The sequence below is a fragment of the Galendromus occidentalis genome, unplaced genomic scaffold (genome assembly GCF_000255335.2).
Source record: "Galendromus occidentalis unplaced genomic scaffold, Mocc_1.1 scf7180000077529, whole genome shotgun sequence".
NCBI lineage: Eukaryota > Metazoa > Arthropoda > Arachnida > Mesostigmata > Phytoseiidae > Galendromus > Galendromus occidentalis.
In genome coordinates this window covers 129076-153159 of record NW_003805517.1, presented here as the reverse complement: position 1 = coordinate 153159, position 24084 = coordinate 129076, and the positions used below count along the sequence as shown (strand labels likewise).

Sequence of the window (24084 nt, the reverse complement as noted above, 5' to 3'; positions counted from 1 at the left end):
CTGGTGTTCAGCTATCTGTTGCCTGCAGGTGGCTTCGTCGTCCGGCAGGGGTCCGGCGAAGCGGAGCTTCATCTCTGCGTCGCTAAGCCATTCCAGAAGCATGTGCACGGACTTGTGCAGCTGCTCCGCCTGACGTAAGGCGTCGTCGAGGCGACGTTGTTTCTGGTTCGAGAGTCCCATGACGTTCTCCCATTTCGACTCGAGGTCGGACATCTGGTGGCGGATGTTGGCAGCGTCTTCAGCCGATGCAGTTCGGAGCAATTCCCGTGAGGTCTTTCGAACCGATTCGAGGTTGGCTTGTCGATTCTTGAGATCAGCCTGGAACTGCTTGTGCTGCTCGATGAGATTGTTGACCGTGTCGAGGTCGCCGTGGACCTTCTCGTTCGGGTCGAGAGTCGGAACGGATTTGTCCAGCCAGTCGATGAGCGCTTGAACGGCGTCCTTGAACTGTCCGGAGAACAGAAGAGCCTCTTCGAGCTTGCGCTGTTTGTCGACGGCCTTGGCGCAGACGCGGTTCCATTTCTCCTTGAGGTCGTCGAGCATTTTCTGGAGGGTGGGAACGTCCTGCTTCGGGGCCTTGTCCTTGAGGAGTCGGCCCGATCGCATTGTGGCGTCGTAGGTGGCCTGCTTTCCGGCGAGAGCGCGTTGGAATTCTTTGTGTTTGGAAAGCGTTCGCTTGATTCTCTCCGGGTCGTTCCCGACGTTTGCGAGGTCCTCGATCGTCTGCTCGGCCTCGCCAAGCCACTTGTCGAGGGCCTCGTAGGAGTCGTGGAACTCCTTGGCCTCTTTGTAGCCGTGATCGAGAGCGCGCGTGCGCTCGGCCGCCTTCGACACGACGCGTTCCCAGCGGTGTTGAACGCTGACCAGAAGGTTCTTGATGAGGATGACGTCCTGCTTCTGGCTGAAGTATTTCAGATGGGTGCCCTTCTTGTCGAGGTTGAGCATCACCTCGCGGTGGGCCGAAACGTCCTTCTGGAAGTTCTTGTGTTCCTCGATCTGTTCCAGTACGCTAGGCAAGAGCCGCGAAACGGGCTTCAGATTGCTGAGGTACTTCTCGCTGTCGGTGAGCCAGTCGACAAACTGTTGGAGCGCCTCGTGGAACTCGGTCGCTTCTCTGAGAGCGATCTCCAATTTGATCTTTCTGTCGTTGGCTTTCTGGAGCACGGAGTCCCATCTAGATTTCAGCGTTTTCAGGCTATGCTGCAAGTTGGTGGCGGAGCCGTCCGACCGACGGATGAAATCCTGTCCTTGCGACAGCGTGTTCTCGACCTTGTGTCGGTTGCCGTCGATTTCGTTGTAGAGCTCCATGAATCGGTTGAGTTGTTCGCGCGCGGTCTCGGGCAGCCCGCCCACCGGTTTCGATGAGGCCAGCTGCTGATCGACGTCGCTCAACCACATGAGGAGATCCTGGATCTCCTGGCTAAACAGCTGTGCTTCGCGTAAAGCGGCCTCCAACTGCCTCTGCTTATCGTTGGCTTTATCCTGAAGCGACTGCCACCTAGCGTTGAGGTTGGCGAGTTTCGATTGCGTTTCGCCGGCGTCCCGGCTGCTGCGGTCCAGCTCGATGAGCTGGTGGCCCGCCTTGTTGATCGAGTCGACGGTCGACTGGTGGGCCTGGATGTCGTTCATGAGCACCTTGTGCTTGGCCAGCTCGACCTCGATGACCTGAGGGTCTCCGACGACGATTTTTACGTCGTCCAGCTGTCGGTCGGTCTTGCTGATCCATGTGAGAAGCTCGTTTAGGGCGTGCTGGAATTGTCCCAGCCTTAGAAGAGCGTTCTCGAGCTCTTTCTGGCGATCCACTATGCCTTTGTTGAGAGCGGCCCATCGTTTGTTGATCTCTTTGAGGGCCTCACGTATAGGCCGAGCCTGGTCGGGTGTGGTGCGTTCGGTGAGTTCTTTGGCTTGCCGATTCAGGGCCTCCACCTGGACCATGTGCGGATCCACAATGGCCTTGAAGTCCTTGAGATCGGCAATTTGGTGCTTTACAGTGCCGATTTCAGAAGCGATCGGACCCAATTTGCTGAATCTGTCCTCGGCCGAGTCGAGGAACTCGAGCAAATCTTGGAGGGTGTTGTGGAAACCCATCGCTTTCGAAAGTGCGTCCGCGAGACTCTGTTCACGTTTCGCGTAGAGGGTCATCACGTTCTGCCAGGCTTGGTCTAGGTCTTCGATGTGTTTCTTCACTTCGGGCTTATCTGGCTCGCCGCATAACCTCATCAGGTCGGTGCCGGCCTGCTTGCATTGATCCACTTCGGGCTTGGTGTTGTCCATTTCCTCGCGGATTTCCTGGAGCACGTCCTGCTGCTGTTGAATAGCGCTGGGCTCGACTCCCGGCGGCTCTTGGGCGTTGATGTTGTCCTGCAGTTCTTTCAGGGCTCGCATGACGGCGTTCAGCTCGTCCCAGAAGCGTTCAGCCGCCGCGAGCGCGTCGTTCAGCGAACGGCCGCGCTTGCTCGCCAGTCCCTGGATCTCGTCCCAGAGATCGTTGAGCTTGGAGAGTTTCTTTTTGATGTCGCGAACTGCGGGCTCGTCCCCGTCGGCCTTCGAGATTACGTCCTTGGCCGCCTTGCGCACCGCGTCGAGAGCGGAGGATTTCTTTTCGAGGTCGTCGACGATGGCGTTGTTGTCGGAAATCTGCTCCTGGATCTTCTCGACGTGGGCGGAAATCGGTTCAGCGTTGTTCAACTGGTCGGCAGTGTTCGCGAGTGCGTTCAACATGCCATCGAGTTTGTCGGCGAACTGGGCCGTCGATTGCATCGCTTCTTCAAGGGCCTGCTGTTGAGTTTTGAGCAGGTTGCGGAGGTCGTTGTAGCGCTGGTTGTCCTGGTTCATGATGTACTGCACCGTGCGGCCTTCCTCCATCGGCACGAGTTTGATGAGGGCCGCGCCGGTCTTGTTCAGCTTGTCCAGAAGGGGCTTGTGGTCGTTCATCGATTGGAGCAGCGCCTTGTTCTTGTCCTGCTGCTTCTTGATCTGGGCCGGGTTGAGGGCGGGAGCTCCGAGCAACTCCGCCTCGGTCTCCATCACCTCGAGCCATTGCACCAGTTCCTCGTGGGTGTCGAAGAAGTGCTCGGCGAGCGGCAGGGCCTGCTCCAGTGCGCTGAGGCGGTCGGCGCAGAGCTGCGAGACGCGGTTTGAGATGTCCTTGAGGTTCTCGGCCTTGTCTCGGATCAGGGATTGGTCTTCGCCCGTCGATTCGCGCATGACCTTTTTGGCGGCCGCCAGAAGATCCCTCACGCGACCTTTCTGGCTGCTGACCTCCTCGCAGATGACCTTGTGCTCCTTGAGCATCGCTCGGAGCGCATCCCTGTCGGGGACGATCGGTTCCGCGTGCTGGAGCTGCTTCTCGAGATCTCGGAACCAGTCGTTGAGCTCGTCGAGATCGCCGATCACTTCGCTGTTCCGTTGTTTCGACAGCTCGATACGTTCGGCCTTGCGTTGGATCTGCTCGCAGATGGCGTCGAATCGTCGGTTGAGCCGAGTCATCATCGATTCGATGGCGTTCGCTCCCTCGCCGGGCGAGAGTTGGCACAGCTGCGGTCCGAGGTGGTTGACCACCTCGAGAATGTTTCGCACTTGGGGAATGTCCTGCTCGAGACGGTGGATGGCGGTCTCTTGGGCGTTAAGGCCGGCGTTCTCGATCGACTTCAGAACGGCATCGGCCTCGTCGATCCAGCCGGAAACCTTCTCGTGGTTCTGATGGAAGTTCTGCGCGAGCGGCAGAGCCTCCTGAGCTTGACGGACTCGCTCGGCGGCCTTGCTGGCCAGATCGTTGTAGCGCGCCTGGAGGTTGTCGAGACGATCCTTCAAGTTGAAGGCGTCGTCCCCGGTGGCGTATCGCATCAGACTCTGGCCGGCCGAAACGACTTCATCGACTTGCCGTTGGTGGTCGGCGATATCCTCACCAAGCTCAGTAAGCTCTTCGAGTTGCTGCTGCAGCTTCTCCGGATAGACGCTCAGAATCTGGTAGCGTTGGAGTCGACGTTCCATCTCGCTCATCCACGTGAGCAGATCTTCGTAGTTCTCCGAGAACACTTTGATACCTGGAGAGGAGAGAACGAGAGAGGGAAATTACTTCTGAGTCCGTCAGAGCCGCCCACCCCACGTTCAAACCCCGAGAATCTGAACGGGAATCGAGCGAAAATAATTTTGACGATGAGCAAACGGAGTCGATGCACATCGAAGGGAATACCTAAATTGAATGATGAAAAGGAATTTAAAAGAAAATACGGATGAGCAATAGATGATAGATAGTTCATAAAAAGTACTGGAAATGCCATGATCAAGCATTGGAAATCGATTGAATAAATCTTAATCATCTCAATCATAACGACAATGTATTTCAGGTAATTGTATGAAAATGGAAAAACGAGAAAGAAAGCACGCTCACCTTCCTTGACGTTCTGGAGCATGTCCTCCAGCCTTTCGGATTCCTCGACGAGTCGTGCGTAACGATCCGTGAGTTCTCGGAGACTGTCCACCACCGTCTGGGCTTCTTCGTCTCCGACCAGACCCATGAGGGTTTGGGCAATCTCCGTGAGCTCTTCGAAGTCTCTCTTGTGATCGAGAATGTCCCGGTGCAAGTTCTTATGGTCCTGTGCTCTCTGGGCCGCGCGGTTGGCGTCCGTCGGGATGGTCTGCATGGCGGACAACTTCTTCTCGGCGTGATCGAGCCAGTCGACCAGAGGCGCCATCTTGTCCTGGAACGCCTTGGCCACGGGAAGGGCCCTCTCCAAATCGTCCATTCTTTGTTTCGCACCGGACTGGAGTTTATCGTAACGTTCTCGAATATCCTCTAGCGTGTGTTGGATATTCGCACGCTCAGCCGGCGCAACGTTCTTCATGACGTCCTCACCCATGCGCATGAGCGAGACGATGTTGCTCTGTCGGTCCTGAATGAGTCGAATGAGGAATTTCTGCTCCTGAAGCTGAGCCTTGACGACCTTGTAATCGGCCGACGGCGGCTTCTGATTGGCGACCATCTCCTCGGTCTCCTGGAGCCATTTTTCGACACTGGCGAGCGCTTCCTGGAACTTCCCGGAATGCAGGAGAGCAGCGTCCAGAGTTCTTTCTCTCTCGTTGACCTTCTCCTTGAGTTGATTCCATTCGCTGTTGAGCTTCTCGATGTCGTTCTCGAGCTGAGCGGTGTTGACTCCGGCCGGCGCGGACTGGATCAGACCCTGGCCCTGTCGGTTCATTTCCTCGATTGCTTTACCCAGAGGTTCGACGAAATTTCGGCGGAAGTGTTTGAACTCCTCCTGCTGTTGACGGATCGTCTCGACATCGGCAGCCACGGGTCGGAAGTTTCGTTCTTCGGTCGCCGCCTCGTTGAGGCTGCGCGAAACGTCTCCCAGATCGTCGTAGAACTTCTGCAGTTTCTCGATCATGGCATCGATGCCGGCCTCGCGCTTGTTGGCCTTTTCCGTCAGACGAAGCAGCTGTTTCCTGAGATTGTCCAACTGGGTTCTTAGACCCTTTGCGTCTTGGGTGTATCCCTGGGCGACGATTTCGCGGGCTTCGCGTTCCGCTTGTTCGAGTTCTTCGGCGGCTCTGTGCAGTTTGTCTTTGAACGACCTGATCTCTGACTTCTGAACGTTGAGCGTGCGGAGATCGCGACCGATCGGCGCGAACTCGTTGTACTCGTCCTCGAGATGACCGAAGTTCGTCTGGATGCTCTTGAGCCTGTTGTTGAACTGCGCAAGAACTCCAGCGGCCGCGTCGAGTTCGTGGCACTTGTCCTCGAGCTTGTTGGTCAGCTCTCGGTGTCGGCGCTCCAGCTCGTCCATGGCGTCAGAGATCGGGCGCGTGTCGCACCCGATGGGCGCAGCGTTCACCAGGGAATCACCGTATGCACGTAGACGGTCAAGATCCTTGTGGAATTCGTGGGCTTCGCGGAGCAAAGCCTTTATCTTCTCGAGGGTGCGAGCGTCCCTCGCTCCGTCGTCGTGGGACGCGGCGCGATCCTCCATTCTCTGCAGGGTGTGAGCGACGTCGCGGGCCTTGTCGTTGAATTCGCCGATGCGAGCGGCGATCTCGTCGAGATCCTGAGCTCGGTTCATGATGGCCTGGCTGAGGATCTCCCAGCGACGTTGGAGGTTGTCGAGCTCCTCACGAACCTTCTCCTTGTCGACATCGGTACACGCGAGGAAACTGTCCCCGGTCGAACGGACGTTATCGAAGTCGATAGCGTGCCTGGACATTTCGTTTTTGAAAGTCTGGATCTCGCGCATTTGCTTATCAAGCTCGGATTTCAGATAGGACGGGGCCTTGAGCTCGTTGAACCTGGCCTCGGTGCCCTGGAGCCACGGTCCGAACTTGTTGAGAGCCGAATAGAATCGCTTGCAGTTTTCCATGGCGGTCTGGAGACGTGTGTGACGTTCTGTGCACTCACGCTTGATCTTCTCCCAGCTCTTTTTCATGCTGTCCATCTTGGCCCGAACCTGTTGGGCTTCGGGTTTGTTCCTGCCCATTTTCTGGATGATCTCGTTACCCTTGGAAAGGAGAATGTGCACCTCGTGTTCCTTGTCGAGAACTTCGCGGTAAACCGGCTCGTAGCGCTCGATCTGCTGGCGCAGAATGTGCTCGTCGGCTGAGATTCTGAAATCGGACGAGAGTTTGTGGTCGATCTCGTCGAACCAGTCCTGGACGTCCTTGACGGTCTGCAGGAAGTCCCGGTCCTCTTTCAGAGAATTCTCCAGCTCGGCACGACGGTTGCTCATCTTCCTGTTGAGGTTGTTGTACAGACGGTCGGCCGCCGCGTACTTGCTCTTGATCTCGCTCTTCGAGGCCGGATCGCTGAGAATGTCGCAGAGATGGTCGCACATGCTTTCGACTTCGGCCAACAGAGGTCTCTGGCGTTCCAGGTCGTCCTCGAGACCCGTTAACCGCCTCAGCTGTTCCTGGATGTCGGCGTCGTCGGCCAATCGGTCGAAATTGTCGCTGATGTTCTGGAGAGCGTCCTGGAGCTTGTTGATGGCGTTGTGGAACTCTTGCGTGGCACCGGTCGCGGCGTCCAAGTTCCGTTCGCGATCCTGGAGACGACCGAGCAGTTCGTCCCATCGTTTGCGGATGTCTTCCATGCCGTCCTTGACCTTTCTTGCAGCAGGATTGGAAGGTCCGAGTTTCGAGCAGATCTCATTGCCCGACTGGTTCATCCTGCGCAGGAGAGGTTCCTGGGAGGTGAATTCATCTCGCATGACGTGGACTTGCTGCATCTGGGCCGTGATCATGCGCGGCTCGTGAGCGATAGGACCTGAAAGGAATTCCGTGATTCGGGACGTTTTCAGAATACGCGACTGAGCGAACGAAATTAATGAATTTATCGGTCGCTTGTCGAAAGCTGACGTACCGAGCACTTGGAACATCTTGTCCTTCTGGCTGAGCCAGTTGTCGAGCAGTCTGTGCGTGTCTTGGAAGTCTCTGAAATCGTTCAGAAGAGACATCTGGTCTCGGATGAGAGCCTGAAGAGCCGACCATTTCTGAACGAGCTCCTGAAGGGATTGTTGGAGGCTGTCGGCTCCGATGGCATTCGGTTTCCTGCGGAGCAAGTCGGTGACTTCGATCTTGACCCTGTCCATTTCGTTCTGACGGTCGGCGAGATCGGCTTGGATCTCTTTCAGGGATGCGTATTGTTTGTCGGCGAGCTCTTTAGAAGCAGGTGAGACCTCCTTCGGCATTTGGCGTTCCTGAGAGGCGAATACGAAAGGGTGAGCTTCTCTTCATAATTCCGAATGCGTTTTCCGTTTGACATCCCCCACTCGGACGGTCGATTTTGTTTGATTGCGTATACTCCCGGAATTTCTCGCAGATGGTCAGGAAGCTAGGTGAATCGAGGCTCACCTTGGTCTGAACGAAAGTCAACAACGACTTGATGGTGTCGTGATGTCGCTTCACTTCATCGGCGAGGCCATCGAGGTCTCTCTGCCTGTCAGAGAGTTTCACTCCGATGATCTGGTAGCGATGGTTGATCTCGCTGAGTTGCTGTTGAACTGGACTGACATCTGAAGGTACGAGCAGGTGGAAAGAGACTCATGTTAGCTATCATTCTTCTCAAGCAGGATTTCGATTTTTTTTTGTGAAATGCTTTGCACAGTTGAAGCTTTAGTGCGGAGAGCGATTACGAGCCGAGAGGATGAGCGTCCATCTCTCGTTGTTCCTCATCAACCCGATCGTTTCGGCGACCGGACAGAGTCGGCGACTGTCGGAAAATTCTCCAATTTCGAATATTTAGAGGGTTGCTTCAAATCCTGGACCCCTAAACTTTTGTGATGATGTCGAACCCTTCATCGAAACACGTTGGGGCCAGCGAAGCCCAATAAAGACCACATCGGGCCTGTAACCTCGGACCTTCCGGACAGGCCACAAAGAAGCTCCGATTTTGACCCAACAGACAGAAAAAAGACACAGCCCAAGACAAACAACACCGAATCGAACGAGTTCCGATCGAAAAGCCAGGCAAGACTCACCGAGTTCGATTGACGCGAACTGATCAACAGAACTTTGTCGACTGCTAAATCCGCTTGTAGAACCGCTAGTTTCCGCTAAGGGACTTCGCACCTCAGGCATTGCAGTTTCTAGTGAGCGGGTTTAGGGAAAAGAGGAGAGAGAGAAAGAGTACGTTTGATTAGAATCTTAGTAAGGCAAGCTCATCTTTAAAGTTATTGACACACTTCCTTGTCAGCCAAACGCAACGATGAACAAAAAAGACATTTGGCACTTCGACGGCATCCGTCTTCGACTCGGCTCGCGTGGCGCACGTTAGGGAAAAAACTCAGTATCGTACGGGGGCGCTCAAGCTGAAGAAAAATCTGCGATAGAATTTCGGAACGCGCGACAAGACCTAGCCCCCGAGTCGACTGAGGGAGATGAGATCTCGAGGGGATAAGCTTGAGAGAGCCGAGAGGAATGCTCGATGGAAGTGCCAATGAGGTGAGAGAAGTCACAGAAACGGAAACGACTACTAGAAATCTATGCTAAGGACATCGGTGCTCGCCGTCGACCACAAATGAGTGGAGATTCGACGAGGGAAATATTAGAGCCTGTCATCGTGCGTCGAACTTCAAATCATCCCGAGCCTAGTCCTGACTCTCGATCCAGGATGATTTTTTCCAGGTCTTAGGCGTGTTCTGAGACTCAGCGAGTATTCTATGAGAGGATTTATACGATTTCTACGAGGATTTCAAGGCGAACCGAGTCTCGATGAGCGCCGGAGCTAGTCTCATGAACATCGGCATCGATTCGAATATCGCGATTATCACCATGATGATGATGATGATGTTTTCGATGGATCAACTTTTAAATTGAATATAATTTTATATACATATAACGCAAGGTCGATTGAGTAGTAGAAGGCATAGCAATTAATCTAGTCTACCTGCTTTGTTTAAACTGGCGTGCACTGCTTGCTTAGCGGAGTGCTTGGGGTTTGTTAGCGCGATCGAGGCAGCGTCGACAGTATCGTCCGAAGTAGCGTCACTCTGGGGACCGTGATGGCCATTGCTGTGGCCATTCTGGTGACCCCCGTTGTTGTACTCACTCCTTGTGGGGCTGCTCTTTAGCGACATTCGGCTACCGGCCCTCTCTTCGGAGATGAGCGATTCGTAGATTCGGCCCAACTCATTCACCTTATCGATCGTTGGTCTGTAGTCAGCGTGTTCCTTGACCAAAGGCTGCGGACAAGAGGAAAAAATCGATTTCGAATGTTTCCGAGAACTGAGATATCCGACCGGATTGACGTCCGGAAACAGTCGCCCAGAAAAGAGAGCTCCGGACTCACGAAGCTCCGGCTACGAATTCAATGCCTGGTTCTGAGAAGAGAGAGAGGAAGGGAAAGAAAAAATCGGCCCACCTTGATCTCCATAGCCTGTCTCCTGATGGCGTCCTTGTCGAGCGAAACTGGCTCGAGTCGGTCGATTTTGGCTTCCATCGAGGCAAGCCACTCGAACACTTTGACTCGAAGTGTTTCGTAGGCGTTGAGTTGTTCCATCCTCTGGCGGTTGGCTCTCTCCTGCTCGGTGAGACGAATGTCCATCTCCTTCCAAAGCTGCTCGAGTTGACGGAGGCGATCCTTTATGATCGAGGTATCGGTGACGTCTCGTCGACCGGTGAGTTCCCTTCCGGCCCTCATGACATCCTCGAAATCTCCCTTCTTCTGATTCTTCCTTCGAATGACATCCTCCAGTCGGGCTTGAACCTCTTCAGCAGAACGCGCGGCTCCGGCCTCTTCGATGGCGTCGACCAGCTGCGAGAGCCAGTCCTCGAAGCGTCCGCATTGGCTGTTGAATTGATCCAGCTGGTGAGAGACTTCGTCAAGAACTTGACCATTCTTGCGGAGTTTGTCGAGCACTTTCTCGTAGCGAGAGTGCATATCGCGCAATTTCTGCTCAACCTTCTTCGCGAGTCTCGCCTGCTGAGCGGTTTTGGTCATGGCCTCGAGTACGGACCGTTGGCTCTCGATCTCCTGCGTGAGCACGCGGTGCTCGTGGATCTGCTCGTCGAGTCGTTCTCGGATTAGAGATGCAGGTCGGGACTGGATCTTGATCTGAGACTCGACGTCGTCCATCCACTTGAGGAGACGATTGAGGCCGTCTTCGATGTCCTGCGAGTGCACGAGCGCCATCTGCAGCTCGTTGGTTTTGTCGCTGATCAGAGTGACCATCTGCTGGTAGACGTCCTGGAGGTTCTTGATCGTGTCCTGGATCTGTACTTTCTCGCTAGATCCGGCGGGGAGCATGTCGATGAGGGCTTCACCGGCGTGACGGGCGTTGTCGATCAATCGGCCTTGTTGGATGATGTCCATGTTGAAAGCTCTGACACGGTCCAACTGATCCTGAATCTGACGAGGTTCGGCGCCTGTCGGCTCCTCGAGTAGCTTCTTGGCTTGTTTCTGGGCATCGTTGAGCCACACCGTAGCCTTCTCCACGGCTTCGCGGTAGTTCCGTTTACGTTCGCCGAGACCGCCGAGTTGCTCGCTGAGCTTGTTGACCCGGTTCAGCAGGGTCTGGTATTCGCTGGTGATTTCGTTCACCTGGCTCTTGACTTCGCTCTCGTGCGCCTCGATGTGACCCAGACGGTCGGGATGCGCGGTACGGATCTCGTTCAGCTGCCGCAGATAAGTTTTGGACTCGTCCATAAACTTCTGGGCAGCCATCGTGAGGAAACGCAGATCGGCCTGATGAGATATCACGTCGGTGGAGAACTGCTTGAACTGGTCCATGTTGTCCTTGAGATTGCTCACGTTCGCCAAGTATTTCTCGAATTCGAGGAGAGTACGTTGTGCGGATTTCAGCCACTCGACAAAGGTCCTCGTCTCGCTCTGCGATGAGCAGAAACAGAGGTTTAGCAAAAAAAGACTTTCTTCTCAAAAACAGTTCTTTTGTTCCTGAAGCTACTTCTGCACCCTGGGTCTCAACTCGAGACTCCGGTAGCTACTGGTCACGGGCAATGTCGTGCCGCAAGGTATGACTTTCGTTCCCGTTCCCGTTGACAACCCTTGTAGTGTAACGCGGACTCACCGAGAATTTCTGGAGCTCCTCTAGCGCGGTGTCGATCCTGCGCAGGAGTTTATCGGCGTTGATGTTGCAGCTGTCGTAGCGGGATTTCACCGTCTCAGCCGATCGCTGGAGGTTGGAAATCTCCGAGCTAGACAGCATGTCGGAGCCCTCCTTCGAAATCTGACGGACCTGATCCAAGGTCTGGTTGACGACCTTGCGATTGATTTCGAGCTCTTCCTTGACAGTCTGAATTCCAGAGAAACCCGACTCGGTTAGATCAGGAGTTCAAGAAAACGAAAGAGTCGGTACAAGAGAACACAAAACGAAAAATCCAGATACGAGTTCGGGATTCCGGGTCCCGGGAAACCCAGACTGGTAATGCTGAGTTCTGATTTACTCGGTCCCGGAAGTCCTCGACTTGACTCACCTTGGCTACTGCCTGTTGGTGCGAGAGTCGGTTGACCTCTTCGTGGAGCGCTCCGAGGCTCGCGATTCTGGTCTCAACTTCGCTAAGCCACGAAGCGAGGTTGGTGAGTGACTCGTCTGCGACACGGTACCTCTCTTGCATGGCAGCCTAAACACAGTCGAGAGTGAAGTTAGCGGATTGATCGCATATCGATTGGGACCTTTAGCATTCCCACACAGCATTCCCACGGACGGTTTGAGGTCACAACTACTCTTTGTCGAGAGATGGTCGCGACCTATCGGGAGAAACTTTCGCATCGCAGTTCACTTTAGACTCGGAAGGGCAAAGAGTTCGATTCGCATTCTCGATGTGAGTTCGTTTGTTTGTCGTGCGATGTTCTCGATAGAAAATTTTCTTCGAACGAAACTTGTTAATGGAACTGCAGACTCACTCTCGTAGCGGGATTCAAGAACTCATTAGTCAACTTTAGATCAATAGATAAAATTTAAAGTGAACTTTATGCTCTCTCGTTTTTGAACGGAGTTGAGGAGTTTTCTGATCTCTGTGGATCGTATTCATACGTTTGGTTTTAGGGTAGTTACCGATACTGGTCGGTATTTGTCTCGTAGCAGCTAATTGTGAGTGAAACTAATTCTACAAGGTCTCTGGTTAGGTGACCGAGACGAGGTCGTTCGACTCCTTCGACGAAAGATTAGTTGTTTCTTCTCAAGGCGATTTCACCTCAAGCAAGCAACGGATTCCAAACCCCGACCCGAACCAATACGATTGGCAAAAATTGACAAACGACTCGACCAGGGAAGGGAGAGAGGCGAAGAAAACCACAGAAATGATTCCGAAGCGAATCCATCGAGGCGAAAACAAAGCGGACGAAATCCCAAAAGCAGAATGGGACTCGCGGACTGTACAGAATGACGGCATGAGTAATGGCCGCAACGCGTCCCACGGTGGAACTTCCATGTTTGCGAACGCGACGAGCGAGAAGTCTGCTTTCTGGCTCCCGTTCTTTCGTCTTGCAAGGTAAATGACTCACAAATCGACGTGATTCGTTAAAGGAAACGGGATGACAATGACGAAGATCGGTGATCTTCTGATTGCTGGAGTAAAACATCGAAGTCCACGTCCCAGGTTCTCTGGTCTGAATCGCATTTCATGATTTCGCCCCGTCTGAGAGAACTGTCAAAGTCGATAGGAATCTGAAGATTTTTGAGTGCTCCTGAGCCTCGAGCTTCCTAACCCTGATTTTTCATTGGTTCGCGTCGGGGCTGATCGTGCAACGCACGACTCAAAAAATTCAGGTGGTACAGCGGTTGAGAATTCGCAGCATTTCTGCACCTACGTTAGAGAGAATCTACGCCTGCAAGAGATGATGCTATTGCGGCAGCGGCTCTAGACAATCGAAAAAAGATGAGCGTTCAAAAAATATGTACAAGCAGAAGCGAGAGTTATGTTTCAGGCTCGAAGCTCAAGTGGCGAGGCTCGGAATCCTCTTCCGGGAAATTGTCTCACAGTGGTGCCTGGCGGTGCTCACAACTAAACATTGACTACTTCGTGGTCTAGAAACGACATTGACAACTAGAACATTACCAACAATTACAACGACTGCCATGACATGGATGGTGACATCTCTAGCTTCTCTAGCTTTTCTCAGATTGCACACTGAATGGCTGCTTTTGCATGATGGGTTGCATTTTCGCTTGCTCGCTCGATTCAGTGTTTCAACTATTCGCTTTAGGTGCAGCTGCTCCAGCTGGCAGCTGATCGAGACGGAAGGCGCCGTAGCTTTAGGTAGGTTGTGTTTGGTGTTACTACATTCCAAGCTGCACACCATTCGTCTGGTTCGCTCGCCCAGCTGTTTACCTTTTCCTGGTCAAACGACAACCCTCGGATGGCTTCTGAGAGAGACTGGAATTCCGAGGTTACCCCCTGCGTACTCGAACGCTGTTCGCTGCTAGCGGTGGACCATGTGACGAACGACAGATCTGCCGCATCGAAAAACGACATCGACGCTCCGGATGAGTGATCGAAAAACTCACCGGTAGCTCGATCGATTATACCTCTGTCGAAAGCCTCGCGAAGACTCACAAACTCGTTCGACTTCATGTCTTTCACGCGGATGTTGTTGAGATTGGACGTTTCGACGAACTGTTCGAAATTAATCTGCTGGCTGCCGCCTGCTTTCACGAAAATATGCTTATGGGAATCGTAGAATTCGCGTTTGAGTTTCGAAGAGGACTCCAGCCGACTTTCCTGCTCCATCAGGGCGGACCGGTACGCGTTGTCCGCGGACTCCTCGTCCTCTTCGATGAGCACCAGTTCGTTGAGAGAGCGTACCAGAATTTTGCTCTTGCTTGAGACCTTGTTGAGCATTAGAGCGTCCTCCAGTTTCATCGTGACGCCCGTCGAGGGGATGTGCACCATGAAGTGCTTGGCGGCCAGCACATCGCTGGCGATGATCTTATCAACGCTCGTTTTCGAACCGACGACCATTTCTCCTTCGAAATGTTTTTCGTATTCGGTGAACATCTGCTTGACAACGACTTCGGTGTCGGTAAAGCTCGAGGATTCCCTGACATTCTGCCATTCGGGACTGTCGAGTTCACTCGCGCTGGCAAGCGCCACCTGCCTCAGAGGCGAACTTTGCCGAGAGCTCTCCTTGACCTTCACCTTCGTCCTCGAAGGAGACGAAGTTCTCGACGAAGTCTCGACCGTGCTGCTCGTTATCTCGCTGATTGCTTTCGACGGCGAAACCGACCGGCTGCTGGTTTTGGAGCTCGATGATGACGATTGACGCACTTCTGATACGTAAGTCGAGCTCGACGTCTCCTGAGCGGAACTCCTCGCGTAGGACGAAGATCGCTCAGTGGACCGTTTCGAAGGCGACGGAGAACGTTGTTTCGTTTCAAGAACCGACTCGAACGATTTCTCCTCGACGACTCGCTTTGAAGGCGACTCGGACCGGCTGGAAGACGTCTTGGACTCCGAGAACGAGGACTTTGAGCTTTCGACGACTCTGGCGGCGGCCGAAGACCTCGATGGGCTGCTGAGTCTCTCGATCGTTTCCGTCTTCCGTTCCTCGATTCGCTCGCTCTCCGGCGAGTGGAGCTTCTTGGTGGCGGGGGCTTGTTTCTCAGAGCTCTTGCTGAGCCTCTCGAAAACGCTCTCGCGATCGACCGATTTCCTAGAAGGGGACGTCTTCGACGTGACCGTCTCAACTTTCTCTTCCGCCGTTCGCTTCAGAGGCGAAGCCGATCGACTGCTCGTGGCCGAGAAGGTTTCTTTCGAACGTATTTCTGTTGCCTGCTCTTCCGGCGGCGAGCGCGATCCAGTGATCTCTGAAGTTCTCGTTTCGGAGACTTGCGACTTGACAACCCTCTTGGTGGGGGAGGGGGATCTCGTCTTCGTTTCCGTGCGTTCTTCAAGCTCGACCTGCCTCGTAGGTGAGGGCTTCTGCTCCGGCGCTCGTTTCGATGGCGAAGTCGAGCGTTGGGAAACGACTTCTGAAAAGCGTTCCTCGCTGACCACTCTCGAAGACGATCGACTCGACACATCGGACGTGGCCTCGCTCTTCCTCTCCGAAGATTGCTTCCTCAGAGGCGAAACCGAAGACGAAGAACTAGATTTTCGTTGGGTCTTGGACTCCGAAGAGGTCTTGGGCACGGAAGGAATCGTCGTTTCGATTTCTGTGACGTGCTCCTCGTAAGTGACTCGTTTCGAAGGCGAAGACGACCGGCTCCGCGAGGAGCTGACCTCCGAATAAGATGAGCTGCTCTGAACCTCCTCAGATGATTTCACCGAAGTCTCACCGACCACTTCCGACTTCTGTTCGCGCACTTCGGCAAAGGACTTCTTCGGCGAGCTCGATCTGCTCGTGGATTTCTGTTCGCTACGCGATGAGCTGCTCACCGAAGACGATGAGGATTTCTTGGAAGTTTCAGATTTCGATGGCAAAACTGAGCTATACGATTCGTGGGAGATCTCCACCGTCCTTGAGCTGAACTCTTTCTTCACCGGTGACGATGATCTTGAGCGCATGACACTGCCGCTTTCTACCGCTGTCGAAGCCGAAGATTTCTGAACTTCAGATGAGGACGAGGAAGAAGTCGTTGAGGATGTAACCTTCACATCACCTGTTTTCTTCGGACTCGGAGAGCGTTCCTGCGCGGGAACCGTAGCGACCCTTTCCCTCGTTGACTTCGGAGGACTCGGAGTCCGCGGGGTTTTCGTCATTTCCGCTGGAGGCGTCGGATCTTTCCGGAAGGTCACCTCCTCCTCGGAAACTTCGTGAACCGTCGACTTCGCCGCTCTCTTGGGGCTCGTGACCGTTGTCGAAACGGTTGCCCTCGATACTGGAGAACCCTGTCCCTCCTTGGGCGGTACGCGACTCGTTGGACCCACGGTTCGGGTGACTTCGATTATCTGGTGTTTCGGAGAACCGCTCTTCACGACGGTTGTCACTTCGGTCACTTCATGCGCGGAGAGCGCTCGTTTTTCTGGGCTCGCGGAACGGGATGACTTGCTGGAAATGACACTCTTGCTCGAAGCCGATGATTCTTCCCGCTTCGACATGTGGGTGGATGCCTTAGTTGGCGATGGGCTCCGTTCTGTTGGTATTCCTTTTCGGATGGCCGACGAAGTGCTTCGAGCGATCTCGTACGCGGCCACCGCGGGTGCCGCAACCGTGGCCAGGAGACCCTTCTTGAGCGCCTGTTGCACGTCGATTGTCCGTCCGGCAACGTTCAGTTTTCCTTTTTCCAGCAGCTTGAAGTTTTCAGGGTCCTCGACGAACTCTCCGACGGAGACCTTCGACCCGCTCTCCGGCAGGTACACGACGGCGGTTGCGTCCAGAAGGCCTCGTCGGGTGACTTCTTCGAGACTAAGCGGGCGGGGTTCGTTGGGCAGTTGGAATTGTTTCGACTCCTGATCGTAGTACTCGAAAAGATCCGGGAGACCGTATTTCGTGCTGCCTTTCGGCTGTCGATCCAGAACGAGCACTTCTTTGGCCAGGGCTTCGCGCAGTGGCATGGACTGTCCGGTCAGTTGGTCAGTGAACACACCCTTCTCCAAATCCACGGCGCCGCACGCTACCGCATCGGAGAGGGTCTGCTTGGTGTCCTTACTTTCCGCCTCCACCTTGACGAATCCGAGCGCGATGGCCTCATCGAGTGGGTGGACTCTACCGGTAGCTCGTTCGCGCACGCTATCTTTCGACGCCATTTCGTAACCGGGCGAGATGGAAAGTGTTTTCTTGATCGTCGTCACCTTAGCCGTGATTTTCGATGACGTCACCTTGCTTGAGGATTCCATGAGCGGTTTCGCGGGCACGGGCTTCAGCTGCAACGAGCCCGACTCCATCGCGTCTCGCACCGGGGTCGTCGAGCCGGTTTTCGGATGTTTCACGCTCAGCATCGTCGAGTCGATGAGTTGGCTGTCGAGCGCCTGCACGACATCGAAGCTATCTTCAGCTACAGCGATCTGTTGATCGAGCAGGAGACCTTTCCTAATGGCTTCCTTGACCGACATCTTCGAGCCGGTGGCCGGATGCGTGAATTCCTTTTTCCGAGTATCGATCAGACCGCGCTCCAGCGCCACCGGGAACGTCAACGCCAACTTCGGCATTTTCTTCGCGGTGCTCGGCGTGGTCTTCTCGCTCAGTATGGTCGGAACGAACTTCTCGGCACCCTTGTGGAGTGGTAGGTTACCTCCCGCGCCGGAAAACTCACCGGTGACCTTGTCAAGAACGCCTTGAGAGATGGCCTCGTCGATCGACAGCTGTTTGCTCGAGTCATCCGGATGCAACACAGCTGAGTTATAGTCGACTATATCACAGAGTATTCCCTCCTGAAGACTAAGGTTGGCTCCAGTTTCGGGGTGGACTATCTCGTCTTTGTTCGTGTCGATAACCCCCTGTTGAAGGGCTTCTCCCAGCGCCAGCGGTCTTCCCACGGGAATCGCCAGCAGACCGGAGCGGTCGTCGACGATTTTCTTCTCCGTACACTCTGACAGCCGGAACTTCTGACCGCTCAGAGGATCCGTGATCTCGGAGTCCTGGACGAGTCCTTTGCGAATAGCTTCTGATAGGCTCATCGGTCCGAGTTGATCTTTCTTCTGAACGACCTCCTCGAGCACGTCCCTCGTGGCCGCATCGATGTAGCCGCGTTGGAACGCCACGTTGGCCGGATAGAGAATCCGTCGAATTCGCTGCAGGAGAACGGGTGGTCGACCGATCGTTATCGACTCCTCGGTGCGCGTGATGGACTTCGACAGAGCCTCGGACGGCTTGATGGTGAGTTTTGTTTCGCCGGCGGTTTTCGTCAATTCCGACATCGGTCGCGTCATGAACTCCTGATACGAAACCGTCGCGCCCTTGTCCTCACCCACGAACGCTGTCTGGACTGAGGTCAGAACCCCGGAGACGTTACCCCGTTGGAGTTTCTCGACGGCGTCTTTGGTGAGAACGCCTTTCTCGAGCGCGTCTGCGAGCGTCATGGCCTGTCCGGTTTTCGGGTCCGTCACCAGGACGGTGGTCGTGGTGTGGACCGTGTGCTCGGTGGTTTTGGCCGAGTCCCGCAGCTCCTTCGCGAGTCCCGAATCGATGATGCCCATCTGCAGGGCTTCGTCCACCGGGATCTCTCGTCCGGACTGCGCGTCCCGGATGACGAGCTCGGCCTTCCGAACGATTTTCGTTGTTTCGGTGGTGGCGCGCACCGGCTCGGTGCAAGTGACGGTCTGTTGTAATCTCTCATCGCGTGCTTTTTTCAACTGGGAGATGTCCTTAATCGCTTCGACACCCAGAGCCGCGGGAGCCGAAACCGCGATAAGCCCGAGCTTGATAGCGTCGGACAGACCCATTTTCTTCTGAGTCTGCTGATCGGTGAACACGAGACTATCTTCGTCGACGATCCCTTGTTTAGCGGCTTGTTCAAGAGTGAAGCTCTGGCCCGAGCGAAGATCACTGATCACAACGTCGCTCGTCGATACGACGCCCGCTTCGACAGCTGTTCCCAGATCGATGTCCAGGCCGGTTTCGGGATGCCTCACGATAGTGAGAGGCGTGGGTGTCGTGAATGGTTTCAGCGTCTCCAAAGCTCTGCCCAGCTCCTCGTGAACAGGTCGGGCGATATGAAGTTGTTTTCTGGGTTCGCTTTCGGGCACGGCCGGCTCGAGCAGTCTGATGATTTCCGAATCCAAGGCTTCCTTTAACGAGACGTTATTCACCATCGTCTTCGTGGAGCCCGTGGAGTCCAGAAGACCTCTCTGGAAAGCCTCGAGCAGGTTGTAGGTCTTCCCGGTGCGGGTGTCGGTCACCTGAGCCGAATCGGGATTGATGAGCTGGAGCTTGACGGTTTCCTCGAGGGTGACCATCCGGTCCGTGCCGGGCAGGGTCAGAAGACCGCTGCCAGCGTCGAGCATGTCTCGATGGAGAACTTCCTTCAAATTCCAACCCTTCGATGGAATGTCGCAGACGATGGTCGACGTCGTGTCCGGAAGACTCGTCGGTCGAGAGCTCGCCGAGCTCGCGGCCTTCTTCGAGGGACTGGTGCTCCGCGTCTTGGACTCCCGCTCTCGATTGGACTCCGCGCGCGTGGAGATGCTGGTGCCCGACTTGGAGGGGCTCGATTCACGGGATCCCTGGACGGAGGAGGGCGTTTCTTTCGTTTTCGGTTTGGCAGGGGTGGGCGAAGAAACGCTCGAGGACGTAATCACAGTTTTTTGAGTTTCGGTCGTTTTCAGAGGACTTCCCGATCTCGATGTCGGAGACGACTTCACCGATGACGTCGATGAAGAACTCTCCCGGGTGTGACTCGACCGGAACTCCGACTTGACTGTCTCGACCTTCTTTGAGGTTTCGCTCTCGGTTCGCTTGCTCTTCTTGTGCTCGGGACTGCCCGGCTTCGAAGGGCTGGGGGACCTCTTCTCCGGAGATGACTTCCCGTCGGTCTTCGAATCCTTGGTGTCGACCTTGACGGAAATCTTCCTCGAAACGGCTTCATCGTCCCTCGCTTGCTTGCTCTGGCTGTCGGTGGTCCCAACCCGACTTTCCTCATAGAAACACTCGTACGACATCTCTTTGGACGTACCGGTCCCGCCAAGACTAGTTCTGACTGAGCTCCCCGAAGGGCTGACTTCGATTTTGGACTCCGCCTTCAGCTGGTGCTGAGGCTTTGTCGGTGAGCTACTCCTCGACCTCGATTTCTCAATCACTTCTCTCATCTCGCGTTCCGTCGTCACCACCCGCGTTTTGGTCTTGGTGTTGAGAATGGCCTGGACAGCCTTGAGGTCGCGAGTGCCTTCGGCGGAGAGAACCAGAAGTCCGTCGTTGATGGCCTCTTCGAGACTGACGACTTTGCCGCTCTTCGGGTGCTTGAACGTCGCGTTGTTTTCGTTGATCAGTCCCTTCCGAACGGCTTCCTGGAACGAGATTCCGACTTCGGCGGATCCGGCCTTCGACTGAACGGTGACGTAACGCGTGATCGTTTTCGTCACGGTCGCCGTGCTGACCGTTATCCGGAGCAGACCTCGGAGGAGAGCGGCGCCCTCAGGGCTTATGATGCCCTCCTTGACACCGTCCCGCAACGAGATCGGCATCAAGGTCTTGGGATGACGCAGCTGACCGGTTTTGTGGTCTACGCGACGGGTGAAAACGGCTTCGAGCAGGGTGATTTCCTGTCCGTTGTCGTCCTTGAGACCGATCGGTTTCGTGAGCATTTCGTAAACTTGATCGAGGATGAGCTTTTTATTCAGAGCTTCTCGGAGCGGCATCGTCCGATTGGTTTTGGTGTCCTTGAAGGTCCTGTTCTTCAAGTTGATGATACCCTGGTGAACAGCCTGATTGAAACTGATGTTGTCCCCGGTCTTGGTGTCCTGGAAACCCTCGACCTCGAAGATCATCTTCTGGCTCACCGACGAGATCAGGCCTCGGTGAACGGCTTCGACAATGCTCATGGTTTCGTGAGTTCGCGGGTTTACAAATTTCCCGTCGGGGGTTATGATGCCCTGGTGCATGGCTTCGCTCAACGACATCGCTTCCTGACTGATCGGATGGAGAATGCATTTGATGTTAGCGTCCAACAAACCGAGGGAGACCGCTTCGAGCAGACTGATCCTCTTGTTCGAATAGGGGTTCAGAATGGTCCCGGACTCGTCCAGGAGGTCCTGGGACTCGGCGTCCTTCAACGTCAGTGACGGCGAAATGAGACCGCGTTTCCGCGCTCCGCCGAGCGAGAGCCGTTCTCGGGTCTGCTCGTCGACGTACTGGCCATTACGGACGTTGATGACGCCTTCCCGAATAGCGGTTGGTACACTGACAACTTTCCCGGACTTTTTGTTGACGACCTCGCGCGTCTCCGAGCACAGAACGCCGCGGGTCAACGCCTCGTTGAGGTCGTACACACCGCCGGAACAGTTGTCCGTGAGACGTCCCTTGTCGTCGACCATGCCTCGATCGAGGGCGTACGTTAGCGTCAAGCCTTCGTCGTTCTCTCGTTTCGGCTCGATCAGTTTCCTATCGAACGCCTCATCGATGCTGTAGCTTTCGCCAGTCATCGGGTCTGTTACCCGACTGTCCTTGGGGTTTAATAGACCGGCGTCGAACGCTTCCGTGATGCTGAGTCGTGTCACCCGGATGAGCTTCAATTTCTTAACCATCAATTCTGGATCGCGGAGAAGGCCGCTCTGGACGGCTTTCTGAACCGAGATCGGATTGCCCTTCGAGTCGAGTAGAGTCTGTTTATGCGGATCGTAGAAATTGAAACGAATCGCATCGAACAACGTGAGCTCCTGCCGCGTCTTCGTATCGACGAGACCGCAAGGCGCTTGCAACACGTCCAGGTACTGCTGATTCACCAGACCGCTTGCGAGAGCGTCTTCTGCGCTCAGCAGTTTGCCGGTTTTGGTGTCAACGAATTTACCTGATTTGGCATCGATGATCCCGCAACGCAACGCCACGCAAAGAGGAACCCTCTGGTCACTGCGAGTGTCCTTGAGGGCGGTCCTAGCGAGGAAGTCCGCGTTGGGATTGTCTTCGTGAGTTTTAATGAGCTTCGTCGACTTGACTTCGGTAATCGTCAGTGACGACCCTCTTAGGGTCGAGTCTCCCAATTCCATTTCGGAAGGCGACGTCGACTTTTCAGAGGCAGAGGTTGTCGTCGTCGTCGTCGCTGAGGACGACGACGGAACCGGAGCCGTGGGCTCCTGGGGCGATTGCCACTTTTGTTGTTGGAGCTGCTGATAGGTCACAATGCTAGGAACCGGTGGTACGTCGGGGGTACCTCTCAGTAGTTGTTCGGAGTCTCTCTCGGATTTCTGCTGTACATCGCGATTGAACAAAAGATTAGAATCTCTCTACATAGGGATCACAGTTTCTACTAGGTTCACAACACGACACTTCAGAAGAAGATCACTTCTTCGACGACGATAATCTTCCGTTTGGCACTTGGGTATATCCAGCAGATGATCCCGCTGCTCCTCCCGATCATCCGACGACGTCGATGATGGTATCACTGATGACGACACAGCACACTCATCATGAGAGACCGCAAACACACTGACACTTTATGAAAACTCGTCCGCTCATTGGTTTGTTTATTTTTTTTTCTGATCGCTCGCTTGCTCGTTCGTCCGCCCGTGCGTCCCTCGGATCGTTCCGTGGGTATCTGACTGATCCTTTCGTTGAGTCAATGTAACAACAGCGAGACTACTCTACGGCGGTAGTCACGACGTAGGCAGGGCCGCGCGGTTAATAACGCGGCGGACTTGCTCGTTTTGTGGAAGTCGCCTCTATCGTCCACTGCAACGCGACGAGGAACAACCAGCCACAAGCATCATGGGAAGCAGCAGCAGCACTGTCTGTTGTGAGTGGTAAGGGAACTAACTCCATCTCTGGTAGGCTATATCGCTCCGTGGCCGCACAGACGGACTTAAATTGCGTGGGCCTACCCGATTGCGGCGCCCTCTGATGTCAAGCCGGGGAGAAAAACCAAAGTTCACAGAGAACGAGAACATGTAGAATACACAGAATGCGATGTCTGAAGTGTGCTCGCGATTTCATTGACCACTACTGCTGCCACTCCCGCTGATGATGCCCTATTGGCGGCGACTACGTGCCTTGCATGGCGTTCACGATCGCCGACCACAGCGATGCGGCGCCGACTACCACGGCGAGAACAAGAGCGACTACGACGCGAGGCGACGGCCGGCCGGCCTGTGATGACGGAGAATTTAAATTCGTCTGCCATCAAGATGATGGTGGTTGAAGATGAAACATATTGCTGGAGTCCCGGAAAGGGTTTCGTGACGTTTCATGGTACGGGTGCTCGAAACGGCAAAAGTAAAGAAGTCCAGTGAAAATCCACCCCGAGTGAAAAGAAAACAAGAGACATCTCAGGCGTGGGAGGAGTTCGCGCGCTGGAGAAACTAATTTCACATCGTCGACCGTCCACCGGGGCGACTTCTTTTCGTCCGTCGCTCATCCGGTGGAGTTTGCCGCCGTCGCTGCCGACACTGATGCCATGACCGTATCGAAATCCATCTGCCAAAACGCCGTACGGTACGTGCCGTGTCCAAGTGTACAGTTTCTCCCCAAAAGGGCCTCTTTTCAAATCATTGGAGCCTGGGCGCCCACTGTTAAAATTCATCATATGGCTTATCGGTCGTTTTTCATTTTTTCTTACCGGCCGCGCCGAACCGGCCTAATCTCTAATGCGCTTTCCAAGGGAAAAAACACAGCGAGGAGGTTGGCGGACGCAAAAGAGGAGCGTGATCCGGGAGGAAATCGAGGAAACGAAATTCCTAATTTGAACTGTTGGTCGCAAGAAAAAACCTCCCGTGTTGGTTCTGGTTGTTTGTTTTCGATTCTCCGAATAGAGTTCCGTAAAAGGAGCTCAGGGAGTCGAACGACAGCCCAGACGAAATCTTCTGTTGCAACGCCTACTCCGATCAAGTGCGACAGCAATGCTTTACGGCCGAGCAAGTCACAGCGAACGTCAAGCATACGCGAAAACGTCTCCGCCGTCCATCCACCGCTGATCGCGTGTACGTCACCTCCTGAAGGCTCCGCGGAGGAAAGTCGCTGGGAGTCGAAAAAAATGAAATCCGGCTCCTTATACGGAACAGTCGGCAGGCCGAGCGTTCCGACGAAGGAACGAGCGAGCGAACGAATAACAG

The 24084-nt window shown here is 54.6% G+C and overlaps 1 protein-coding gene across 1 annotated transcript in view; it reads right to left on the bottom strand.

Moving 5' to 3' along the window:
- The window catches only part of shot (dystonin-like protein short stop), a 59376-nt gene that overhangs the window by 5370 nt on the left and 29922 nt on the right, over nt 1–24084 (bottom strand). The window contains 10 exon segments of the mRNA XM_029112823.1: nt 3–4046; nt 4394–7255; nt 7352–7688; nt 7843–8003; nt 9377–9671; nt 9851–11317; nt 11517–11741; nt 11923–12069; nt 13780–14932; nt 15017–22213. Of these exon segments, the coding sequence (XP_028968656.1) occupies nt 3–4046; nt 4394–7255; nt 7352–7688; nt 7843–8003; nt 9377–9671; nt 9851–11317; nt 11517–11741; nt 11923–12069; nt 13780–14932; nt 15017–22213 (17888 nt within the window).